At 41.0% G+C, this 21,354-nt stretch overlaps 1 protein-coding gene across 2 annotated transcripts in view; it reads right to left on the bottom strand.

Moving 5' to 3' along the window:
* Nucleotides 1–368: 368 nt before the first annotated feature.
* The window catches only part of mvb12ba (multivesicular body subunit 12Ba), an 83,465-nt gene continuing 62,479 nt past the window's right edge, over nucleotides 369–21,354 (bottom strand). For both annotated transcript variants that reach the window (XM_084324306.1, XM_084324305.1), the window contains exons 8-10: nucleotides 9,116–9,171; nucleotides 8,588–8,647; nucleotides 369–3,960 (exon numbers count right to left, since the gene is read on the bottom strand). In XM_084324306.1, coding sequence (XP_084180432.1) covers nucleotides 3,874–3,960; nucleotides 8,588–8,647; nucleotides 9,116–9,171 — 203 coding nt within the window. In that variant the 3' untranslated portion in view covers nucleotides 369–3,873. The remainder of the gene's footprint in view (nucleotides 3,961–8,587; nucleotides 8,648–9,115; nucleotides 9,172–21,354) is intronic.

Genomic DNA, 21,354 nt, shown 5'->3' on the forward strand with positions numbered 1-21,354 from the left:
GTACACTTAAAAGACAATGAAAACATAGAGGGGTTGCAGTAGCTATAAAGTTAATTCATTTGAGGATGTTTTGAGAGGGAGAGACCGGCATATGGGAACATTACGGCAGAAATTAGTCACCAGAGGCTTTGGTTGGGGCTCTGCGGGTCGCTTACATCCTCCCGACAGGCAACGCACGCTCAGGAAAAACAAAGACAGTCATGCCTATAGCCTCGCTTAGACGCTTTCTTTTTGTACTGTTTCAGACTGATCGGGGAGGCTTTGAACCGTCGATGGGCCACACAGACGTGCGCTTGTGGCTTTGTCTTATACATTAAACGTCGGCTAATTCACCACAGCATCCTTGGAGAAAAGGGGGGGGGGGGGGGGGGGGGGGGGGGGTACTTTTTTAGCAGAACTGAAGCCTTCGGGGAAACATTGAATGCCACTTTTTCAGTCAAGGCCTCACATTCTTGGTACTTGGTAAAAAGCACCGTTCATAATTGACTATAGGAAGTAGTTGAGAACATCAACAAGGGAAACTGCCAACAGGATAAAACGCAATTTTTTAAAAAATGGAAGCTCCCTCTTTTTTCCCTTTCAATTATGCTGTTGTTCAACTGCTATGTATTTGTTCAATGCTGTACATATTGTAAAGAAAATGTATTTAAAAACAAACAAAATCTGTGCTGACTGAGGCGTCTGACCTGTAGGGTATATAAAAGACCGGATCAGTTCACCTGGCATTCTGTAAGCTCATTCACATGCAGAACCATATAAAAAAGAGAAAAAAAAAGAAAAAAAGGTCAACGACAGTTGTTATTCTTTGTTAATAGACACCAACCGAATTAGTTTACAATAAATGTATTTCCAACATGGGTGCCTGAAAATATACACCACAGCTCATTAGTGGTAAGATTGTAGCTTGCATCACATAGCAGGCAGACAAACACTTGACCTTATGAACCAGGCTAAGTGTACACTGGCATGACAGCGTTGCAAGAGATGGACCTATCTCGAACCCCTGCCCTCAGATCACAATTGTCGCTTCCCTCGGACAAACATGAGGGAAGAAACTGTTGTGATTGGAGGATCAAGAAAAAGGGGCAGGGTTTGAGATAGGTCAATCGTTTTAAGATGGACTGCGGCAACTCTCACCATAATAACAATATATCTATTGTTGGGCAGTGCAAATATATTTTAGAAATTAAAATGTATAAACAAAAAATTGTTTATATGACAATCACTTTTTTTCTTCTTCATCTCTGAAATACCCAAATAGATTGCAAGAAGATGAAACAGCCACAATACTGACATGAAAAGAAATAGTGGTAGGTGGTTGAGCCATTCATTTTAGGGTTGTTAATGAAACAAAGATGTAAAAACAGAAATATGTTTACATTTCCTAATATGTTCACAAACTAGCAACCCCCCAACAAAATATAAAACAAAATAAGTGAGGACATCAACTAAAGTGACAGTTAAAAGGCTAACAAACATCACCAACGTTCTGCAATGTCCTAGACAATCCTGGGGGCGTGAGATAAACTGAATGCTAACGCAGAACGAGCTAAAGTCAAAGCAATGGGGACTGATAACTTGTTGTAGGCAAGGTTGGGAAGGTTAGAGGAAACCATTAGCTGAATAATAATCCACTGAAATACTTCAAAGTTCAAACACTCAGTAATCATGTTACTCTGCCTCCAAAGCCCATAGACATTCATAGTTCTCAACATCTAGGACATATTAAGTGGTTGTGGTGTCTATGAACTCAGAACGTCCCATTTAAACATGTTTGTGTAAGTGTGTGAATATCGGTGCTATATCTATATTTGAAACATAACAGGAATCCGACCGTGTAATTTCGCCCATAGTAACGATAACAGATTACAGTTGATATCAAAATGATATTCACATAAACTATTAGATTTTTTATAATTTAATGACTATTAGAATATTCTAAAATGTATGCCCATCCCTAGTCGGGATTGAGGTTCTGATTCCAACACACTGGATGTGTGCGTTTCCTGATGTGTTTGTTACTGTGAAGGGATGGAATTAGTGGTAATTTACAGTAGATTACTGCTACAGAGGGGGGGGGGGGCACTCATTAGGATCTTGTCGGCTGATCGATAATGAATTGACAGATCTGTGATATTATGTTTCTTACATTATTGTCATCATCCAGAGGAAATCCTTAGTTATATGATCCTGAATATGATCCTGACGCCAGAGATCTGCCCATCATTTTCCTGTAATGACTTAAAATGTAACATGTTTGCATAAAAAGAAAAAAATCATAGACAAGTTAATCAGATAATGAAAGGACTCTAAATATGTAATGTTGGAAGGAGGCTCTGTTATTCACATTAACAATGTAATAATAAAAAAAATAAAAGCATTTTCTGTTGAACAAACTGTTCATCATGACGTTTATTCATGCGTGTAACACAGCATCGTATGGCCTATGTCATTTGTAACAAATATAACACATTGAAATATCTTCTTTTTTTTTGTTCGTTAAAAATGTCACTTGGTTAGAAAATGAAATCCCAACAACAGTACAGATACTGCATGTTTTCTAGTAGCCTCTGAAACATTAAAAAACAGGCTCTTTAGGCGTAACAAATCGGTGTGTTCCGAACTGTCAAACAAGATACAACAAATATACTGAGATGTGACGTCCCATATACAAAATAAAACAACTAAGCAACTACACCGTAACCCACTGTAAGAAAATAACTTTTTTTGCTTCTCTTTTTCGTTGCAAGTAAAACAATGAAACGTAGTGGTATCCAGCGTTCTGGAGTGTGGACTGGCAAGGCTTTGTACAAATGGAAACAGACCTTTTCAGGTGCCGTGTCTTCAGACCGTGCAGGGGCTTCGGCTCAGACCCAACAGAGACAGTGGTGATGGGAGTGGTTCACGGAAGATCACTGGAAGTTGCTAAATAATAATAGTGCACTCACGACAAACAAAAACAACAATAACATAATATTACCGTAATATCTAGTGAACAGAAAGAAAAGTAACGCGTCCCCAGCTATGAAAGCCGTCAGAACCCCTACGAGACAAACTTGCCAGGATTAGTTTTTCCTTTCGTCACGTGACCTGTTGTATGTGCGGGTGCGTCCTCACACCTGGGACAGACAAGAGGACAGAGCTGCTCTCCAGTCTCATACCATTTCCATTTCAACAAGGATGAAGGCGGCGATTTGCGCATCGCCTAGAAAAGTGTCCACTTTGGACGAACACGTTCTGCTGAGAGGGGAGGAGGACAGGTGTGTTTGAGACACAGGACGTCACAGTTCCTACAGCGCAGGGGACAAAGGACATGTGTCTTGCGACTAAAAGTCCCCAGTGGTCGCCGCCGTCACAGAGTGAATGTGTGAGATCCCCTCTTAGGGGCAATAAAGAGTTCCTCTTTTGCCGCCAATGAGCGATTCCGTCCAGTTTTAAACCCCCCAGGAGAACTTGCGTTGTTTGTGTGTCGTTGCGTTTTTTTTTTACTCGCATTGTACGCCTGAGAAAGGCCTTAATTCCAAATCCACAAATGTTTAAAGCTGTCCCATAAAAAAAAGAAAAAAAAGTGTAGTGGTTCCCTCCTTTTTTATTTAATTTCAGCAGCACAGAAAGAAGATGGCAGGGGGGTAAAAACCAGACTGTCTTCTGAGAAGGAACAGCACAGGGCAGCAGGTTGAGGGTCGTCACAGTACGAGGAACCAGGAATAGCTTTTTGTTTCATTTGGAGAGGAGCGATGCAGGGGGGGGAGGAGAGAGAGAGAGAGAGAGAGATGCTTCTTTCTCTCTCTCTGGGGGCTAATTCTCAGTAGTAGTCTGCTCCTGCTGGGGCGGCCGTGGAGGGAGGGGGTGCGGGAGGGGGGGGGCTGCTTCTCAGGCCTCAGAGCTCAGGGAGGTCCGCGTCGGACTAGGAGGGAGGCGAGCTGCTGCACTGTGCTCCGTACGAAAACTGTACTCATACTGAGAGAGAGAGAGAGAGAGAGAGAGAGAGAGAGAGAGAGAGAGAGAGAGAGAGAGAGAGAGAGAGAGAGAGAGAGAGACATAGTCACATTGGTTTTATTGACGGAAGTTACAAAGGGGCAAAAAAAAAATCCGAGTATATATCTGCTTAGAAAACGAAAATGTCTAATTAAATTTTTTTTAATTTCTCCACGTGGTAAATACACAGGTCACAACGTGAACGTTTTGGAGTTGTATTTGGAGTGTATTTGGTGACTGTTGGGAAATAGTCTGTAGACTGTTGGCACATCTACTTCCAGTGAATGACGCTAAGCTAGGCTAACGGTGCGGCTGTTCCCTAAGCCTAATGCATGCACAGAGAAGAAAAGGGTATGTATCTGCTTCAACTCTAACTCCTGGGTAGATGGCAAATAAGCAAATTTCCCAAAAAGTTGGCGTGTTCCTTTAACAAGATACTGCCCTCACTCTCTTCTTCTCCCTTTTACTCAAACTCACTCCTCCCTCTTGTGGGTAAACCTGGTATTGCTTTAGACTTTTAGACTTTCTAAAGGGCAATTAGGCTGACATTCAAATCCCTGTACCCCCCTCCCCATGTGGACTTGAGGTCTGGAAACGAATAAATCTAATTTAAATCAAATCAAATATTCATTACCATGAAGAACGAGTTGTGAAACAATAAGCGATTTTGGTATAAAGATGTCTACCAGCGGTCGGGTTTATGAAAACACCAGAACACACACAGCACATGCTCCATAAAAACAAACACAGAAAAACAAGTGAAGTGATCATGTGTTTTTGGTTGATTTTGCTAAACAAGGTTGAAGTCAGGTCACTCTGTTGCCCTGCCTGGTTATTGGATGTGAGGGTGCAACACAAACATTTTTCAAATCAATTATATTATCAAAGCAGTTTGAATAAACCCTTCTATAGCCTAGAGTAGGGTTTCTCACCAGGGGTGGTACCAGCCCCCAGGGAGCGTTCAGAGAGTGCACAATTAATGTTGTGTTTCTTTTTCAAATGTAGCCAAGAGTAAAGACCCTAAACCTATCAAAACAGCAGTCAATGTGTATATTCAGCAATACATTTGTTTACCAATGATTTTAAGTGTTATTAGCGAAATATGAGCTTATAAAAAACTCTGCGCATTGCATCGTAAACCGGATGATTTAGATGCAAGGAAATGACGCTGTCATGAAATTGTTGCAGTCCTAAGAAAGAGGAGACCCAGGGCTTTCGATGGATGTTGAAATTTCATAAAACTACACTACCCAGCTCACACCAGCCGGCTGAACAAGCCTGAACGTTATTGCCATAAAATACAACGTATATTGTTTCTTTAAAAAAAACGTCTACAAAAAAACTGCGTCGCAATCTGGTAAAAAATGGCAGAGCTATGGACATTATACAAAAGTAACTGGTCTTTGCTGCCAGATTTAACTCTACGATTGGAAAGAGGAGATTTGGCCCGATCCATAGATGTGCGACTTAGCCATACTAAGGTAATTTATAGGCCTGATATTCTATATTTATATTTCAAATAGCATGTGTCCAGATGGCAACATTCAGTACTGTATCTACGAAACCCCCTGTAAATCATCTGCCCTTTATTAATTTGCTTAAATCTTTTGTACACTTGATCTCAAGAAGGGGCTGAATGAGCTTAGTGTACATTTTTCATTTGGTTCATCACAATTTACTCAAGCATAGTAACAGACAAAATATTTCTGACACTGGGAATCCATTCGCAGAGGTCCATTAGATGTCCCTAGATACCGAGAACATACAAATGGACCTTGTAGAAATGGAGCATCTTCCATTTACTTAGGTATGTACTTTTAGGCAAATCTTTTGAAAAGGCGTTATGGGACCTGGAAGTCAGATAGGGGGGCATTATGGGACCTGGACATCAGATAGGGGGCGTTAATGGGACCTGGAAGTCAGATAGGGGGCGTTATGGGATCTGGACGACAGAGAGCTTTGTGGGGTGGAGCAACAGCAACCACCTCCAACTCAACACCAGTAAAATCAAGGAGCTGGTGGTGGACTTCTGGAGGGGCAGGAAGAGGCCCCCCCCCGATTCCCATCACCATCCGAGGGGATGAGGTGGAGTCATATAAGTTCCTTGGGGTACACCTGAACTTCCTGAACAATAAACTGGACTGGTCTGACAACACAGAGACCCTCTACAGGAAGGGACAGAGCAGGCTGTTCTTCCTGAGGAGACTCGGGTCCTTCAATGTTTGCAATAGACTGCTGCAGTCATTCTACCAGTCTGTAGTGGCCAGTGTCCTCTTCTATGCTGTGGCAATGTGGCATGCTGGGGGGGCTACATCAACTCGAGGGACACCAACAAACTGAACAAGCTGGTGAGGAAGGCTAGCTCCGTGGTGGGAGTCGAGCTGGTCAGACTAGAGGTGGTGGCAGAGAGGGGGATGAGAAGGAAGCTGGCTGCTATCCTGGAGAATCCCTCCCACCCTCTCTACGACGAGCTAGTCAAGACGAGAAGCACGTTCAGTCACAGACTCATACCCCCCCGACACTCAACTAACCGCCTCAGCCAGTCCTTCATACAAGCAGCCATCAGGTTCCACAACAGTGGGCAGGGACTGCTGCCAGACATCCAACTACAACTACTAGGAACCTAAAAGGACAATAAGACCTTATGCATACTGCCCCTTATGTGAATACTGTATATTTCAGTTAGTTAGTTAATTATATTGATGTTATATTGTTTACACTACTTGTTTTTACTACCTGTACCTCCCCTCCCCATCCCCCATGCTGCTATGATGCCTGAATTCCCCCAAGGGGATCAATAAAGGAATATCTTATCTTATCTTATGGGATCTGGACAAAAAATAGGGGGGTGTTATGGGATCTGGACAACAAATAGGGGGGTGTTATGGGACCTGGACGTCAGATAGGGGGGGCATTATGGGATCTGGATGTCAGATAGGGGGGGGGCGTTATAGGACCTGGACGTCAGATAGGGGGGCATTATGGGACCTGGAAGTCAAGATAAGGAGCGTTGACCCAAAAAGGTTTAAGAACCATTGATCTATAGCTTGTGGTCTATTTACTTTTCTTTTACACACAGTGAATAGGAACTCACTTCAAAAACACATCCCTCCGAGACTCACGTTGACGTGTCACCAGAAGGCTCACTGGAGTAGAACAGTTGAACGAGGATCAAACCTGAGAACCTGTCTCTTTCTAAAACACCAGGACACCCGGATTCCATTTTGCTGTAGTTCATTGGCGCAAGTCGTCAACTGCCGCACAGATATTGTTCAACAATTTACCTATCTTCTCCCTGTGTGGCTAGAAGGCACTTACTATTCAGGTCAGTGTGTCTGTACCAGTCAGTTTAGATTCAGAGTTAACTATATTGTTTACACTGTATATGTTTTCTCATATTTTTATATTCAGATACAATTTCATTGCCTATATTTATGTGTTTCTACCATTTCCCTGCTCATACCTTTAGCCTCCGTCCCCGAATTTCCCCAAGGGGATCAATAAAGGAATATCTTATCCTATCTTAACTCAATAGGGGCTGCTTGCCTAATGGACGTGACTGTATGTGGAAGAGCCTCAGCTGGTGCTGTTGTTGTTCTTTATAGCAGCAGCTGGATGTGTTTTAACGGCACGCGTTAAATTAACATGTTTTAATTAAAACAACTCTTCATTGAATTAAAATGAGATACTCTTTTGATTATTTCAACATTCTCTGTGGCTTTCCAGGGCTGTCGAAAACAAAATAAGGGCAACACTGCCCTCTAGTGGACATAGTGTTGAAGTACATATTATAGTCAGCAAAGACCTGCCCTTATCTGAACTGAGTCCCTCGCTAGATGTGAGCAAATATTTGTGTTGCCTCTTATGGATTCAAAATGTAGCTGCAAAATGTTAATGCTCGTTCTGTATAAAATGTTTGTGTGAGGTCTTTCACACAAAACAGGTTTATTTTTCTCATATTTTTATATTCAGAGTTAATTATGTTGTTTACACTGCTCAGATCAAATTCGATTGCCTATGTTTATGTATTTCTACCATTACCCTGCCCATACCTGTAGCCCCCCCCCCCCCCTGCTATGACGGACAGAATTTCCCAAGGGGATCAATAAAGGAATATCTTATATTACAAGATAAGCTAAGATAAGATAAGCCTCATTTGGGTGTAGGAGCTCACACAAATACTGTATGGCCTCGTAAAATAAGAGCACCCCATCCGTTGTCTAAGGAGCAGCCCCAGATTTAGATGTTTTGATTTCCAGCTTTAGGAAAGAATGGTGTGTGTTTACAAATACTGACAGAACTGTCCAGGTGCACCGGAAGAACATTATTTTAAAGATTTAGCATTTATTGCTTTTTCATGGTCAGACATGACCGACAGAGGAGGAGAGGATGAACGGGAGAAGAGGCGGGGAAGACATGCGACAAATGTCACCGGGAGCGGGAGGCGAACCCGGGACGGCCGCGTAGGTGAGCGAGGCACTATGCGGTGCGCCACGAGGGCGCCCCCGGAAGAACATTCTTAAACACTAAGAAGAAAAGAAAAGTTGGAACTATACCCATGGATGAGCCCTTTAGATGTTAGGAAGTAACACACTGTACGTCAACTCACCTCCTTTTCGATCTCCGCCAGTGACTTGATTGTGATGCCCATCAGATCCACTTGCTGGAGCTGAAAGTGTCGGGACATGAGCGTCGTTAGTCGACCAGCTACAGCTTTATCGGTGTAGACGCATGAATAATGTGTAAATGTTGGAGAAAATGTTATTGTGTTAATGAGACTAACGCTGTCTGGTGGTGAAGGAACTGAGACGATGTTTTTATTTATGTACAATTATGTCTGTGGCGGTTTGGGACTGACTGAAGGATTTAAACAATTTACAGAAAAACTATGCTTTTTTGTGATGTTTTTTTTTTTTTTTTAATAACTAAAGATCAATTCAACTTTGTTGTACCAAAAGGAAAAACTGTTTCAGTATTTGTCAGCAGATTTTGACAAGATTATCAAAGAGGAAAATGTTATGCATTTATTTACTATACATGTCAATACAATCTCACAACCTGTGTCTTTAAAATACATTAGATAAGATACATTCGTCAATATGCAGCGAAGATGGCAATGCCGACATGGCCAACTTACATCACTCGAGGCCGAGGCGAACTTCTCAGAGATCACGAAAGGCACTCCGTCCATGGCTGGAAGAGAAAGAACGACTTGTCATCAAACAGTACAAGTAAAGTACAACAAAAATTAGTTTGGCATCCAACCAGAGTGCAAATGTAACAGGAAGGTGCAATAGTAATAATACAATGTACAGGTGATTAAACTGGGTATAAAATATATAAATTAGTACTACTGAGTAATAGTGCTAATCAGATGTATGTAAAGATTCAGATTAGGGCTGCACGATTTTGGGAAATAATCTAATTGCGATTTTTCTGACCGATATTGTGATTGCGATTCAATTTGCGATTATAATTATATATTTTTTAAGCAGCCCCACAGGGTTTATTGTAAAATGCGGCTTGCATCTGGCCTACGCGGTGGGTCTGTTCGGGACACCGAGCCTGAAAATGTTTCTTTTTACCTGGGAATCGATACCGGTACCCAACAGTACCTTTTTTTCTGTACTTTACTCTCCCTCTCTGAAGTCTAAACTTCACAACACACAATCTAAAACCCCTTACCTCCCTCTTCCAAACCATTCCTACAACAATAACAACAACTTGCAAAGGAGATCTTGTATCTCAATGGGACTTCCTGGTTAAAGAAAATATTATTTTTTTTGCGATTTGCTAATTGCATCATTTAAAATCGCGATTTCGATTTAAAATCGATTAATCGTTGAGCCCTAATTTAGATTCCTTTATTGTCACTTATTTCAGTACTTTACAGCAAGAACAGTGAAATTCTATTTATTGTGGTCCCTCGACCATAGCAGCTTCTATCTTGATAATAAAACAAGATAAAAATACAATACATTTTGCATAGAATAAAATAAGATACAAATAAAGTACAGGGTTGTAGTATTAATATGCACAGTGATACAGGTATAAAGACGCTATGGTTGTAAGTCATACTGGCAGCGTAACTAGTAAGAGTAGGTAAGAGATACAGATATAGTATGAATGCCTGAATACAGATCTAGTATCTCTATACCAGTATACTAGTATACCAGTTTGACTCCCACTACGGAGCTAGCCTTCCTCACCCGCTTGTTAGTGTATGTTTGTATTGTGAACTTTGCATAGCCCCAAAGAGTGATAGTCATCTTGTAATTACAGTTACCAAACTTGTGCATGCCGCACCAGGCTCTGCCCTCATCTCGACGCACGCCAAGCTGTGATACTCTTTCCCCACTCAAATGAAACATTAAAATTTTTTCCATGGCCTCAATACATGGCGTCCATGGTCCAATCAATATTCGTAAGCATGAGCTGCTCTCTCCCTAAGAATCAAACCTGTGATGTCATCAAGTATAAAGTCTGGAACTGCTTCGCCAACGACGCATGAGAGACTGTTTTGGTTGGACCCACAGAACGTTTGTTTTATTTTTATTTTTATATCCAAATGATCTTTATTCTACTGTAGTGATCTCAGTTCTGAAAGAGAACATGTACCTACAGTATGAACTCAGAACATTCCCCAGGGTGCTATCAGTGTCACCTATAAAATCGTTCCCAATTCATTGTCTATGGAACAGCTTCAGTCTTTATTCTACTTGATAACATCAGAAGTTTGAGTTTTAACCCTCTAGTTTAGGGATTTGGGAGAGTTTCACTCACATTTAAAAACACTAACAAGATCAAAAACTGGCAACGTAGTCGTTTCAATATTTCAGTACAATGCTTTTACGCTGCCCACACATAAATATATAAATACATTAAAAAAAACGGCACGCAACAGATGGAAGTACTGCACCAAGTGGTGTTGTCTAGGGGTGGGACGATACATCGATCCAGATCGATACATCGATGTAATTATCAACAATCGAATCGGATCGATGCGATGTAATAAGATCGATTCATATCGATACTCTTATTTTGAAAATCCTGTGGCGAGTCTCATATCTGCCCAAGAACAACAGCAGTAGCTCCGTGTGTAGACGTTACAGCATAGCATTCTCCCTTTCTGTGTGTGTGTGTGTGTGCGCGCGTCTTTGGAAAGACAAGATGAGGTCAGAGGAGTTTGATGTTTAAATGTTATTTAAACATAAACAATATAATACATAATAAATGTAGGCCTATACATGATCATGCAACATCAACAAATTGTTGTAGGAACGGTTTGGGAGAGGGAGGTTGTGAGTTTTGAGTTCCAAAAAATGTAGCTTAAAGTTTAAAGCTCAATATATAAAAACGTGGCACTTTACAGTGAACAGGAGGTCTATTTGTATTAAAAACAATAGATTGATTTTCCTTTAAATGTCTGGAAGAGCTCAAAAATACAAATGTCAAATGATATTTTCATTACCTTTTTTTTGTTGATCTAAATGTTACCGATTGTGTTAAATGGGCATATGATATCATCTCATATCGATCGCAGGCACCTGAATCTAATCGTATCGTATTGTATCGTGAGAGACTTTGTGATATCGGCAAATATCGTATCGTTGTCCAAAGAATCGATATCATATCGTATCATGATGAAACTGGTGATTCCCACCCCTAGTGTTGTCACACTTCTGAAAAGAAACGTTTATCTCAGACTGTGTGCAGACCACATGGGGAAGGGCCCGGGGCAGCATGGATGAGCTTCTTCTTTTTTTGGGATTCAACTTTTTCTTGTCATTTGTGACACATCGCGGCAGCCTGGCGAACAGCCCGCAGATAATATCTCACGTGGTCTGGAAGTCACCGCTTAACGATCGCCAGCCTGTCCTTAACCATTAATCCTCAAGCCGTTAGGGTGACTGGTTTGAACGGCCAAATGGGCCTCCGATCACGGGACCCCCCGACCCGGCGAGGGAGAGAGGCCGAGTGGACCGCCTGTCTTCTAAAGAGCAGCGCATTAGAAGCTCATTAATAACACTCTGAAATAGCCCGCGGAGCCATTAGGGGATCTTTAAGAGACACTGGGATGATATATCTTTATAAGGCGTCTTAATGACTTGGCCGCGGAGGCCATATTTTCATCCCGCCGTAATTAGTCAGGGGATCTACACACAGAAGTAGGTCTTCAGTTCTTTTTTCTTCTTGTTTGGCCTTTTCTCCCATTTTCTACCCCAATTTAGTCCTTCTGCCAATTCCCTGTGTGTCACGATCCTGGTCGTTGCACTGACTACCACATGCCTCCTCTATTGTTCTGGGGAGGGTGTAGACTACCACATGCCTCCTCTATTGTTCTGGGGAGGGTGTAGACTACCACATGCTTCCTCTATTGTTCTGGGGAGGGTGTAGACTACCACATGCCTCCTCTATTGTTCTGGGGAGGGTGTACACTACCACATGCTTCCTCTATTGTTCTGGGGAGGGTGTAGACTACCACATGCCTCCTCTATTGTTCTGGGGAGGGTGTAGACTACCACATGCCTCCTCTATTGTTCTGGGGAGGGTGTAGACTACCACATGCCTCCTCTATTGTTCTGGGGAGGGTGTAGACTACCACATGCCTCCTATATTGTTCTGGGGAGGGTGTGTAGACTACCACATGCCTCCTTTATTGTTCTGGGGAGGGTGTAGACTACCACATGCCTCCTCTATTGTTCTGGGGAGGGTGTGTAGACTACCACATGCCTCCTCTATTGTTCTGGGGAGGGTATAGACTACCACATGCCTCCTCTATTGTTCTGGGGAGGGTGTAGACTACCACATGCCTCCTCTATTGTTCTGGGGAGGGTGTAGACTACCACATGCTGCCCTACTGATTTCCTGAACACAGATTTCTGGACTCAGTGTGGACACACAGAAATACGATCACAAATCATCAGATCTTTCATCGATCACATGGCAAAAACGCCATATGAAATGACGGACGAACTAAGCTGTAGCCGATCAGCGGCCAGTGTTAGTTGTGGCCACCTGTCGTGTATTTATACTGTAACTGAACTACAAGGAAATATTCACTCTGGTACAGTGTACCTCATCACGTGCAGCTGTGGAGAGGAGAAGAACAAAGCCCAGTTGACTCTTTTAAAACGAGCTCAGTTCACTGGGATATTAAGTCCTAATATTAGCTTCAGTTGAGACAGTGCTTACGGTGAAAAATGCATTAGAAGAGGCCAGAAACAATGGATGAAAAGGAACAAAGGAGGAAATTATAGCAAAGACAAGAAATCAAGAACTGGGAAAGAAGCAAGAAAAGACATTACACATAATCTGACAGCCCAATGCCATCTGGAACAATTAAGCATGTTACAGCCATATGCACACACACACACACACACACACACACACGGTTAACAGGGGGATCAATCGTCTGAACTTATTAATAAAAGATCCCAAATTACACAAGTCATAAATCCTGGGGAGAATGAAGCGCATGCTCGTCTGTCAATGCTATTTCTGAGGTGGTGGTAGTAGTGGTAGTAGTGGTGATAGTAGTAGTCGTGATGCTGGTGGTGATAGTAGTAGTAGTAGTAGGAGTAGTATTAGTAGTAGTGGTGGTGGTGGTGGTAGTAGTAAGAGTAGTATTAGTAGGAGTAGTGGTGGTGATATTAGTAGTAGTAGTAGTAGTAGTAGTAGTAGTAGTAGTAGTAGTAGTAGTAGTAGTAGTAGTAGTAGTAGTAGTAGTAGTAGTGATATTAGTGGTGGTAGTAGTAGTAGTATTAGTAGTGGTGGTGGTGGTGATATTAGTGGTGGTGGTGATATTAGTGGTGGTAGTAGTAGGAGTAGTATTAGTAGTAGTGGTGGTGGTGGTGATATTAGTGGTGGTAGTAGTAGGAGTAGTATTAGTAGTAGTGGTGGTGGTGGTGATGATATTAGTGGTGGTAGTAGTAGGAGTAGTATTAGTAGTAGTGGTGGTGGTGGTGATATTAGTGGTGGTGGTAGTAGTAGTATTAGTAGTGGTGGTGGCAGGGTTCGAAATTAAGGGGGGCTTGGGGCAAAATGCCCTCGAAAATTGACCAAATGCCATCGAAAATCAGTTAAGGGGGGCAAGAAAAGCCCCAGACAGTTCACTAATTACAGTGCGATCATTTCACTCGTATTTGCCCCTAATAATATGTGTGTGCGAACCGGGAAAATCATTTACTCGCAGTGTGCGAGTGAAGATTACAAACAGCTCCGCTGTTAATAGTTCAGAAACTACAAGTCTCACATTCCACAAGGCGCATAAACGTCCAATCACAGTAGAGTTTCCTGCGGTGACGTGGCTGGTTTCATGCGAGTGAAAGGAAATGAGAACACAGTACGCGCTGGAAAACAAAGTCACGGTACCGGCATAGGCAAGTTATACATTCAGAATCAGACAACGCAAAAAATTCAGCCAGCCATGAAGCCCATTCATTTTAATTTTGAGCAAAAGAGAGACGAGGAGAAAGAGGAATCCGGTGAGGCAGCTAATGTTACTGAGGGGGATAACGTTAGCGAAGTTAGCACACGCACATACACGCACAGATGTGTGTCCCGTTTGCACACGCACATAGTAAGCCATCACTGGGAACGCTCAGAGGAAAGGGGGGCTGAGAATATCTGTCTATCTGTGTGTGTGTGTGTCTCGCTCTCTGTCCTCTCCACATCTTTAAATCAACTTTCCAGCCCTGGGCCCTGTCAACTGTCAAATGATGTCAACTGTCAACCTGAATTAACATTCAGTATTCAATATGGTCTGATATTAACATTCAGTATTCAATATTGTCCAATTCAATATTAACATCCAGTATTCAAGTAGAACAGCTAGCTAGCTGTTGTGGACACTCACCTTTCTACAGCAGAACGGTAGGCAAGGCACCTTGGTTGAGAAATGCAGGTTTCAGTCTATGTGTTGTAGGATACAGTCTATCTATCCTGTCTCAAGATGCACAATGAATTGTTGAATATATATAGAACACAAATGTTCTAGAATGTACTATTATGACATCATACTGTGACATCACAAATGTTCTAGAATGTTCTATTATGACATCATACTGTGACATCACAAATGGTCTAGAATGTTCTATTATGACATCATACTGTGACATCACAAATGTTCTAGAATGTTCTATTATGACATCACAACGGAACATGTTTGAGTTCTATTTGAATAATATAATAATGTTTGGTAAGGCTGTCACCAAAGCCTGTTTTTGGGATTCAAACCTCGTCAGGGTTTTTCGAACGGACGTTCGAACCTTCGTTTTTAATAATAATAATTTTTTTTTTTTTTTTTTTTATGTTATATCCTCAAACTAAATCCTCAATTTGAATAAAGTGATTAATCTGATTAAATGTCTTTTTTCTTTTATTATTTTGTTAGTGATGTAATAAAAAATAACACTTGGAACAAAAAAAACGATAATACGATTGGTAAACACTGATTAACCACAACACTTAAAAGAAAACTGGATGAATTATTATAATATGTGGTTGGCACTTCTTTATCGTTGCTATTGTAGATAACTGTGGCAATTCTAGAGTTAATACATGTAAAATTTTTTATTCATTGATAACCCAAAAAAAATACATTATCTACTTGAGGAGAGAATGTGTATATCTGTGTTTTAACTTTGTGTACACACTTACCGCCCATAATGGGAGTAGGTATGCGTTACTCATAAATTGTTTCTGCTTGGGGAGAAGTCTTGGTTTTGGGGAGAGTAATACTTAGGGTTTCCAACCTGCTCTACTTCTAGAAACAAAACAGTGAACAAAATGTGTATTTTAGCAGCTTTAGGGGCTACAGGTGTGTGTAGTTCACCAGTTTGATAAGAATCTATTATTTGGAAAACAGAAAATACTCTGTTACACTATAACCACTTGTACGGCTGGGCGATATGGCCAAAAATGATATCGCAATAACAATATCATATCACGCAATATTTGTTATTGTTATAAGTATTGTTATAAGTATCAAAAAAATAATATATATAACAGATGTATGTTTATTTTGCAGCAATTCTTTGTCGTTGCTGCCATCTTTAGTGTTACAGCCCCTCAAACTCTGCTAGTTTCTTTTCTATCTTTTGGCGCTTTTTTGGTGGACAAACCACCGCACATGTGCACCGTGACTCGTGACTGGAGACTAGCTCTGCTAGCACACATAGCCTACTGTGTACAGACGGTTTCAAACAGTATTTTACATTAGAAAGCAAACAAAATAAATGGACAAGAGAAAAATAAATCTCAATTTGGTCAGTATTGTCATTTGGACAAGCAAAGCCATTACTTTAAGTTGCAGGCAAGAAAGACAAGTCTGTCCACTGTCTCTGGGTTTAACGATCGATATCGATTATTAAAATATATTGCGATAATTATCGTTATCGTTATATCGCCCAGCCCTAACCACTTGAATGTGTAAACACCATGTCGTCTTATGCCTCACCATAGTGTGAACAATATGTGTATATATATATACCATCTTATATCTTTACATATTGTTTTCAAAGGCATTTTTTTTGTCTCATGAGTGTTTTACAAAGGTATGAGAGAGAGAGAACGAGAGAACGAGAGAACGAGAGAGAGAGAGAGAGAGAGAGAGAGAGAGAGAGAGAGAGACACGATATAGACAGACAAGTGATCAACCATATATCCTTTGCTATTTTAAGCTTGTTCTGGAAGAAATTACTGTGAGTGTCAACCTTTAGTAAAGTCCTGTCTTTAGTTATCCTAAATAAATCTTATACAATTGATATCTTAATTATAACTTATTAACCATAGTTAATTATTTCTAGTCCTATAAGCTCAACAAACAAAGTCAATTTATCATGGATGATTCCATCATTCCAAGCTGCTGAGAGAGAGAGAGAGAGAGAGAGAGAGAGAGAGAGAGAGAGAGAGAGAGAGAGAGAGAGAGAGAGAGAGAGAGAGAGAGAGAGAGAGAGAGAGAAAGAGAGAGGGAGAGAGAGAGAGAGAGAGAGACACAGACAGAGAGACACACAGACAGAGAGAGAGACACACAGACAGAGAGAGAGAGACCTGGAAAGCAAACAGGCTCTTGGAATGGGTGTCTGGGAGGAAGTGGGGGGTCTTTCGATGTTGATTAAACGGCAAGCAACTAATGTCATGAGTGCAAAATTAAAGGACATTAAATCTAATCTAACTGAAATTGTGTAGCACAGACCTTTCTATGGATCAAAACCTCAATATTATTATGGTGTAGTTAATACTTCATGTATCCTTAATCCCTAGGCTAATGAGGCACTAAGATGTTAGTAAAAAAAAAAGAACGTATGCCAATGACAGGAAGTAACGGTATATATGTGTATGGTATGGTATGGTTTATTTCTTAATCCCAGAGGGGAAACATGGTTTGCCACCAGAGCAACAATTTTCACTGTGCTCCTAAATTTCTTTGTGTGCTCCTAAATTTAAATTTAAATTTTATTTATTAAAATTTTATTTAGGAGCACATGTGCTCCTTGGGAAAAAGGTTAGCGTAGAGCCCTATATATGGAGACATTAACATTACGTTATCAAACATAGGGACGAAGACTGTAAAAAAAAGTGTCGACAATGTTTTATAATCTTTGTTAATTAATCAAAAAAAAATCGGTGCCCCCGAAATACAAGAAAAGCCCCTGAAAAACAATTAAGGGGGGCAAAAAAAGGCCTGGATTTTTTATTTATTTATTTTTTAACCCTGGGTGGTGGTGGTGGTGATATTAGTGGTGGTGGTAGTAGTAGTAGTAGTAGTATTAGTAGTGGTGGTGGTGATATTAGTGGTAGTGGGGGTGGTAGTAGTAAGAGTAGTATTAGTAGGAGTAGTGGTGATGATGATGGTAGTAGTAATAGTGGTGGTGGGGATATTAGTGGTGGTGGTAGTAGTAGTAGTAGTATTAGTAGTAGTGGTGGTGATATTAGTAGTAGTAGTAGTGGTGGTGATATTAGTGGTAGTAGTATTAGTAGTGGTGGTGATATTAGTGGTGGTGGTGATGATATTAGTATTAGTAGTAGTGGTGGTGGTGTAGAAGTAGTGGTGGTAGTAGTAGTAATATTAGTAGTGGTGGTGGTGTAGAAGTAGTAGTAGCAGTAGTAGTAATATTAGTAGTGGTGGTGGTGTAGAAGTAGTGGTGGTTGGTAGTAGTAGTAGTAGTGTGGTGATGGAGGGAGAGTGTGTGTGTGTGTATCGGTGGTCATAGACGCCTACGTATAAGAGCAGGCGAAGCGGGTGCTCTACCAGTATTGAACTTGGGGGAGCAAACTTGTCTCTTTGCTCCCTCACTTTTTGATCATAAATTATGATATATCCCCCCCCAATATATAAATATTATCTAACCATAACTACGTAATTTCAATCAAATTAATAATACGCAATGACACTTAATAGCAAGTTTTTAAGTTTCCAAAGATTGTGTGACCCCCCACTTTAATGGTTTGATCCAGTGCCCACGGGCCACGGTTCGTCGGCATGACGTATACGACATGTTGGGGGAGGCGGCTTTTTCGAAAGCCCTTGAAAAATTCAGGCTGGATATTGGATAACATTGAGAGGATTATTCTTCGGCGTTTACATCAAAATGGAGCAAATCATCACGTAAGTCGAACACTGTGACTGTATACTAAATGCGCAAACAGATTGAAACTGAATATTTCTCGTATGGTGAGCCTCGGCGCTGCACCGAGTGAATCCAGAGATACAGGATGGTGCGCAGGCGCTGTGATCACCCAACGGCGGAAATAATGCCGCTTTGAGCAGTTTATAAAAAAATATTAAAAATATTTATTAGCAACGCCGAGCTTTCAAACCATCCCGTATCTCTGTGCGAACCCCTCGTGCAACTGTGAGCACCTTTGTAATGTCTCTGTGATACTTGTATAACGAACGGTTCGGCCAGAACCAGTCCTTCATGGTAAATCTAGGTTGGTTTCCCATTGAGGAGCAAGTGACTGTGGATTCACTCGGTGCAGCACAGTCACGAAAGGGGACCCTGATGTAAACAAGACAAACGTCTTTCTCTGGTCTGCATCCCCTTAACAATTGTGTGTATTGAGCCGTACTGTATTGTACCCATTCTGCAATCTGTTAAATAAAGTTTTCATTCATTCAGCCGCCGCGCTCACTGGGGCTATTGATAGCGTCAATTAGTTGTTGTTGTTGTTGTTGGTGCTGCGGATGTGAACAGGGCTGGAGGGGCTTTGGGAGGATGGGAAAGTTATTATTATTATTATTATTATAATAGTAATTGGCTATCATACGTGCCTAGCTAGCGTTAGCTAAAAGAGCCCTCGCAGTGAAGTTATTATTATTAAAGCTATCATACTGCAATATAAACTGAGTTTTATAGTGAAAAGAGCAGCTTTATTTTGGTCAAGATTGAAGGCTCTATATTGCACATACAGGTGTTCATTAAATGTAAAAAAATCTGCCGTCCAAACCACCCCTTGCAAAAAATAAAAAATAAAAAAAAATGTAAAAAAAAAAAGAATAAAAAAAAAACTTGCACCCCCACTTTCAACTATAACTAGGCGGCCATGTCGGTGGTATCAATTGATAAAGCTCAACAGTGCGGGGAGATTAAAATATGTAAATCACACTGAGCGTTTACAAGCCCTGAATAACCCCACCAGTACACTACTATTGCCCCTGAATAACCCACCAGTACACTACTATTGCCCCTGAATAACCCACCAGTACACTACTATTGCCCCTGAATAACCCACCAGTACACTACTATTGCCCCTGAATAACCCACCAGTACACTACTATTGCCCCTGAATAACCCACCAGTACACTACTATTGCCCCTGAATAACCCACCAGTACACTACTATTGCCCCTGAATAACCCACCAGTACACTACTATTGCCCCTGAATAACCCACCAGTACACTACTATTGCCCTCTGCATCCACAAAGCCCCCGGTCGTCGTCGGTCTCACTCCCCTCTCTTCACTGAACCACAACCCGGTCAATTGGAGAAAAAGCCGGCGCTCATGTTTAATTCACCCCCAGTGCTCACCTGTCACTCTCACCGCCCTCCTCACCAGCGCATACGGGAGGAGCTGTTATTATTTCAGCCGTCGTCGAGGAGCCTTTTAATTGGGAGCTTGGCGTTTGAGACTGAGCTTCAGTACAATTATCAGGGGGGTGAATTAAACGCAGGTGGGAGCTGCTAAAAATGGGTCCTTATCAGATTTTGCCCGTTTCCATGGAGAGAGAACAGCTCCTGTGACGTGTCTATGTGTGTGTGTGTGTGTGTGTGTGTGTGTGTGTGTGTGTGTGTGTGTGTGTGGTGTGTGCGTGGTTGACAGTTGGCCTTTTATGTTTGTTTAAGATATTTCTCACTGTTTGTTTTTTCTCTAGGGTTCCCTGTCTGCTGATGAAGCTCAGGTCTGTACAATTCACAAAAGTATGTTTTAATAATGATGGCTATTTGAGTTACAGTTCTCACAAGGCCTGAAACTGAAGACAAGTCCAAAATATGTTATTGCTAATCTTATATCTTTGACAGTATAACGATATTTGGCGGTAGTTGGCTTTTCAAATACAAATAGCAATGAAGTGCCATTATATATATATATATATATATATATATATATATATATATATATATATATATATATATATATATATATATATATATATATATTTTTTTTTTTTTTTTTTTTTTTATTATATTATTTGACAAAAAAATCACAACTTCAACTATGATATGATATTCTACTCGGTACAGGTAAGTACAGACAGATGTGGATATATACGGTAAGAATAAATATATACATGTATATATACAGCATTATTCTACATGCTATCATACAGAGTTATATGGGTTATATGCAGGTGTATAAGTGGGCATATAGATGGATTATATGCAGGTATATTCAGACAGATATGGATATATATACATATATATGTGATAAATATAAATACATAAATGTATATATATACAGTATATACAGCACTATTGTACTACTGCAATCGGCAAGTTATGTTATTGTACTAAAGAAGTAGATGCTGTTGGCAATGATATTGTTTAGTAATTTGTATGGATCCAAAGTCCTGTAGCGAAAGTCTGTTAGCACTGCTGTTTGTAGTTTGCATGTTCAAAGTCTTTGTTTTTTTTTAAGGACTAAATTAATGTTTTAGTGAACAATGGGTTCAACAATGAAAGTTACAGTAATTGACTTGCAGGCCAGATGCAGAGAGGAGAGCTGAGAGGTCCGGTGCTCCACCCCTCTGCTTCACCACACGATGTCTCTGTGCGCCTGGAGGAGAAGAACCCTAACGCTGCACAAACCACTCGTCTGAAACAGAGTGGAACCACTGACTGCATTACCGCTGAGCCTGAATCAACCCACCA

This window comes from Notolepis coatsorum, assembly GCF_963971535.1.
Source record: "Notolepis coatsorum genome assembly, chromosome: 11".
Classification (NCBI taxonomy): domain Eukaryota; kingdom Metazoa; phylum Chordata; class Actinopteri; order Aulopiformes; family Paralepididae; genus Notolepis; species Notolepis coatsorum.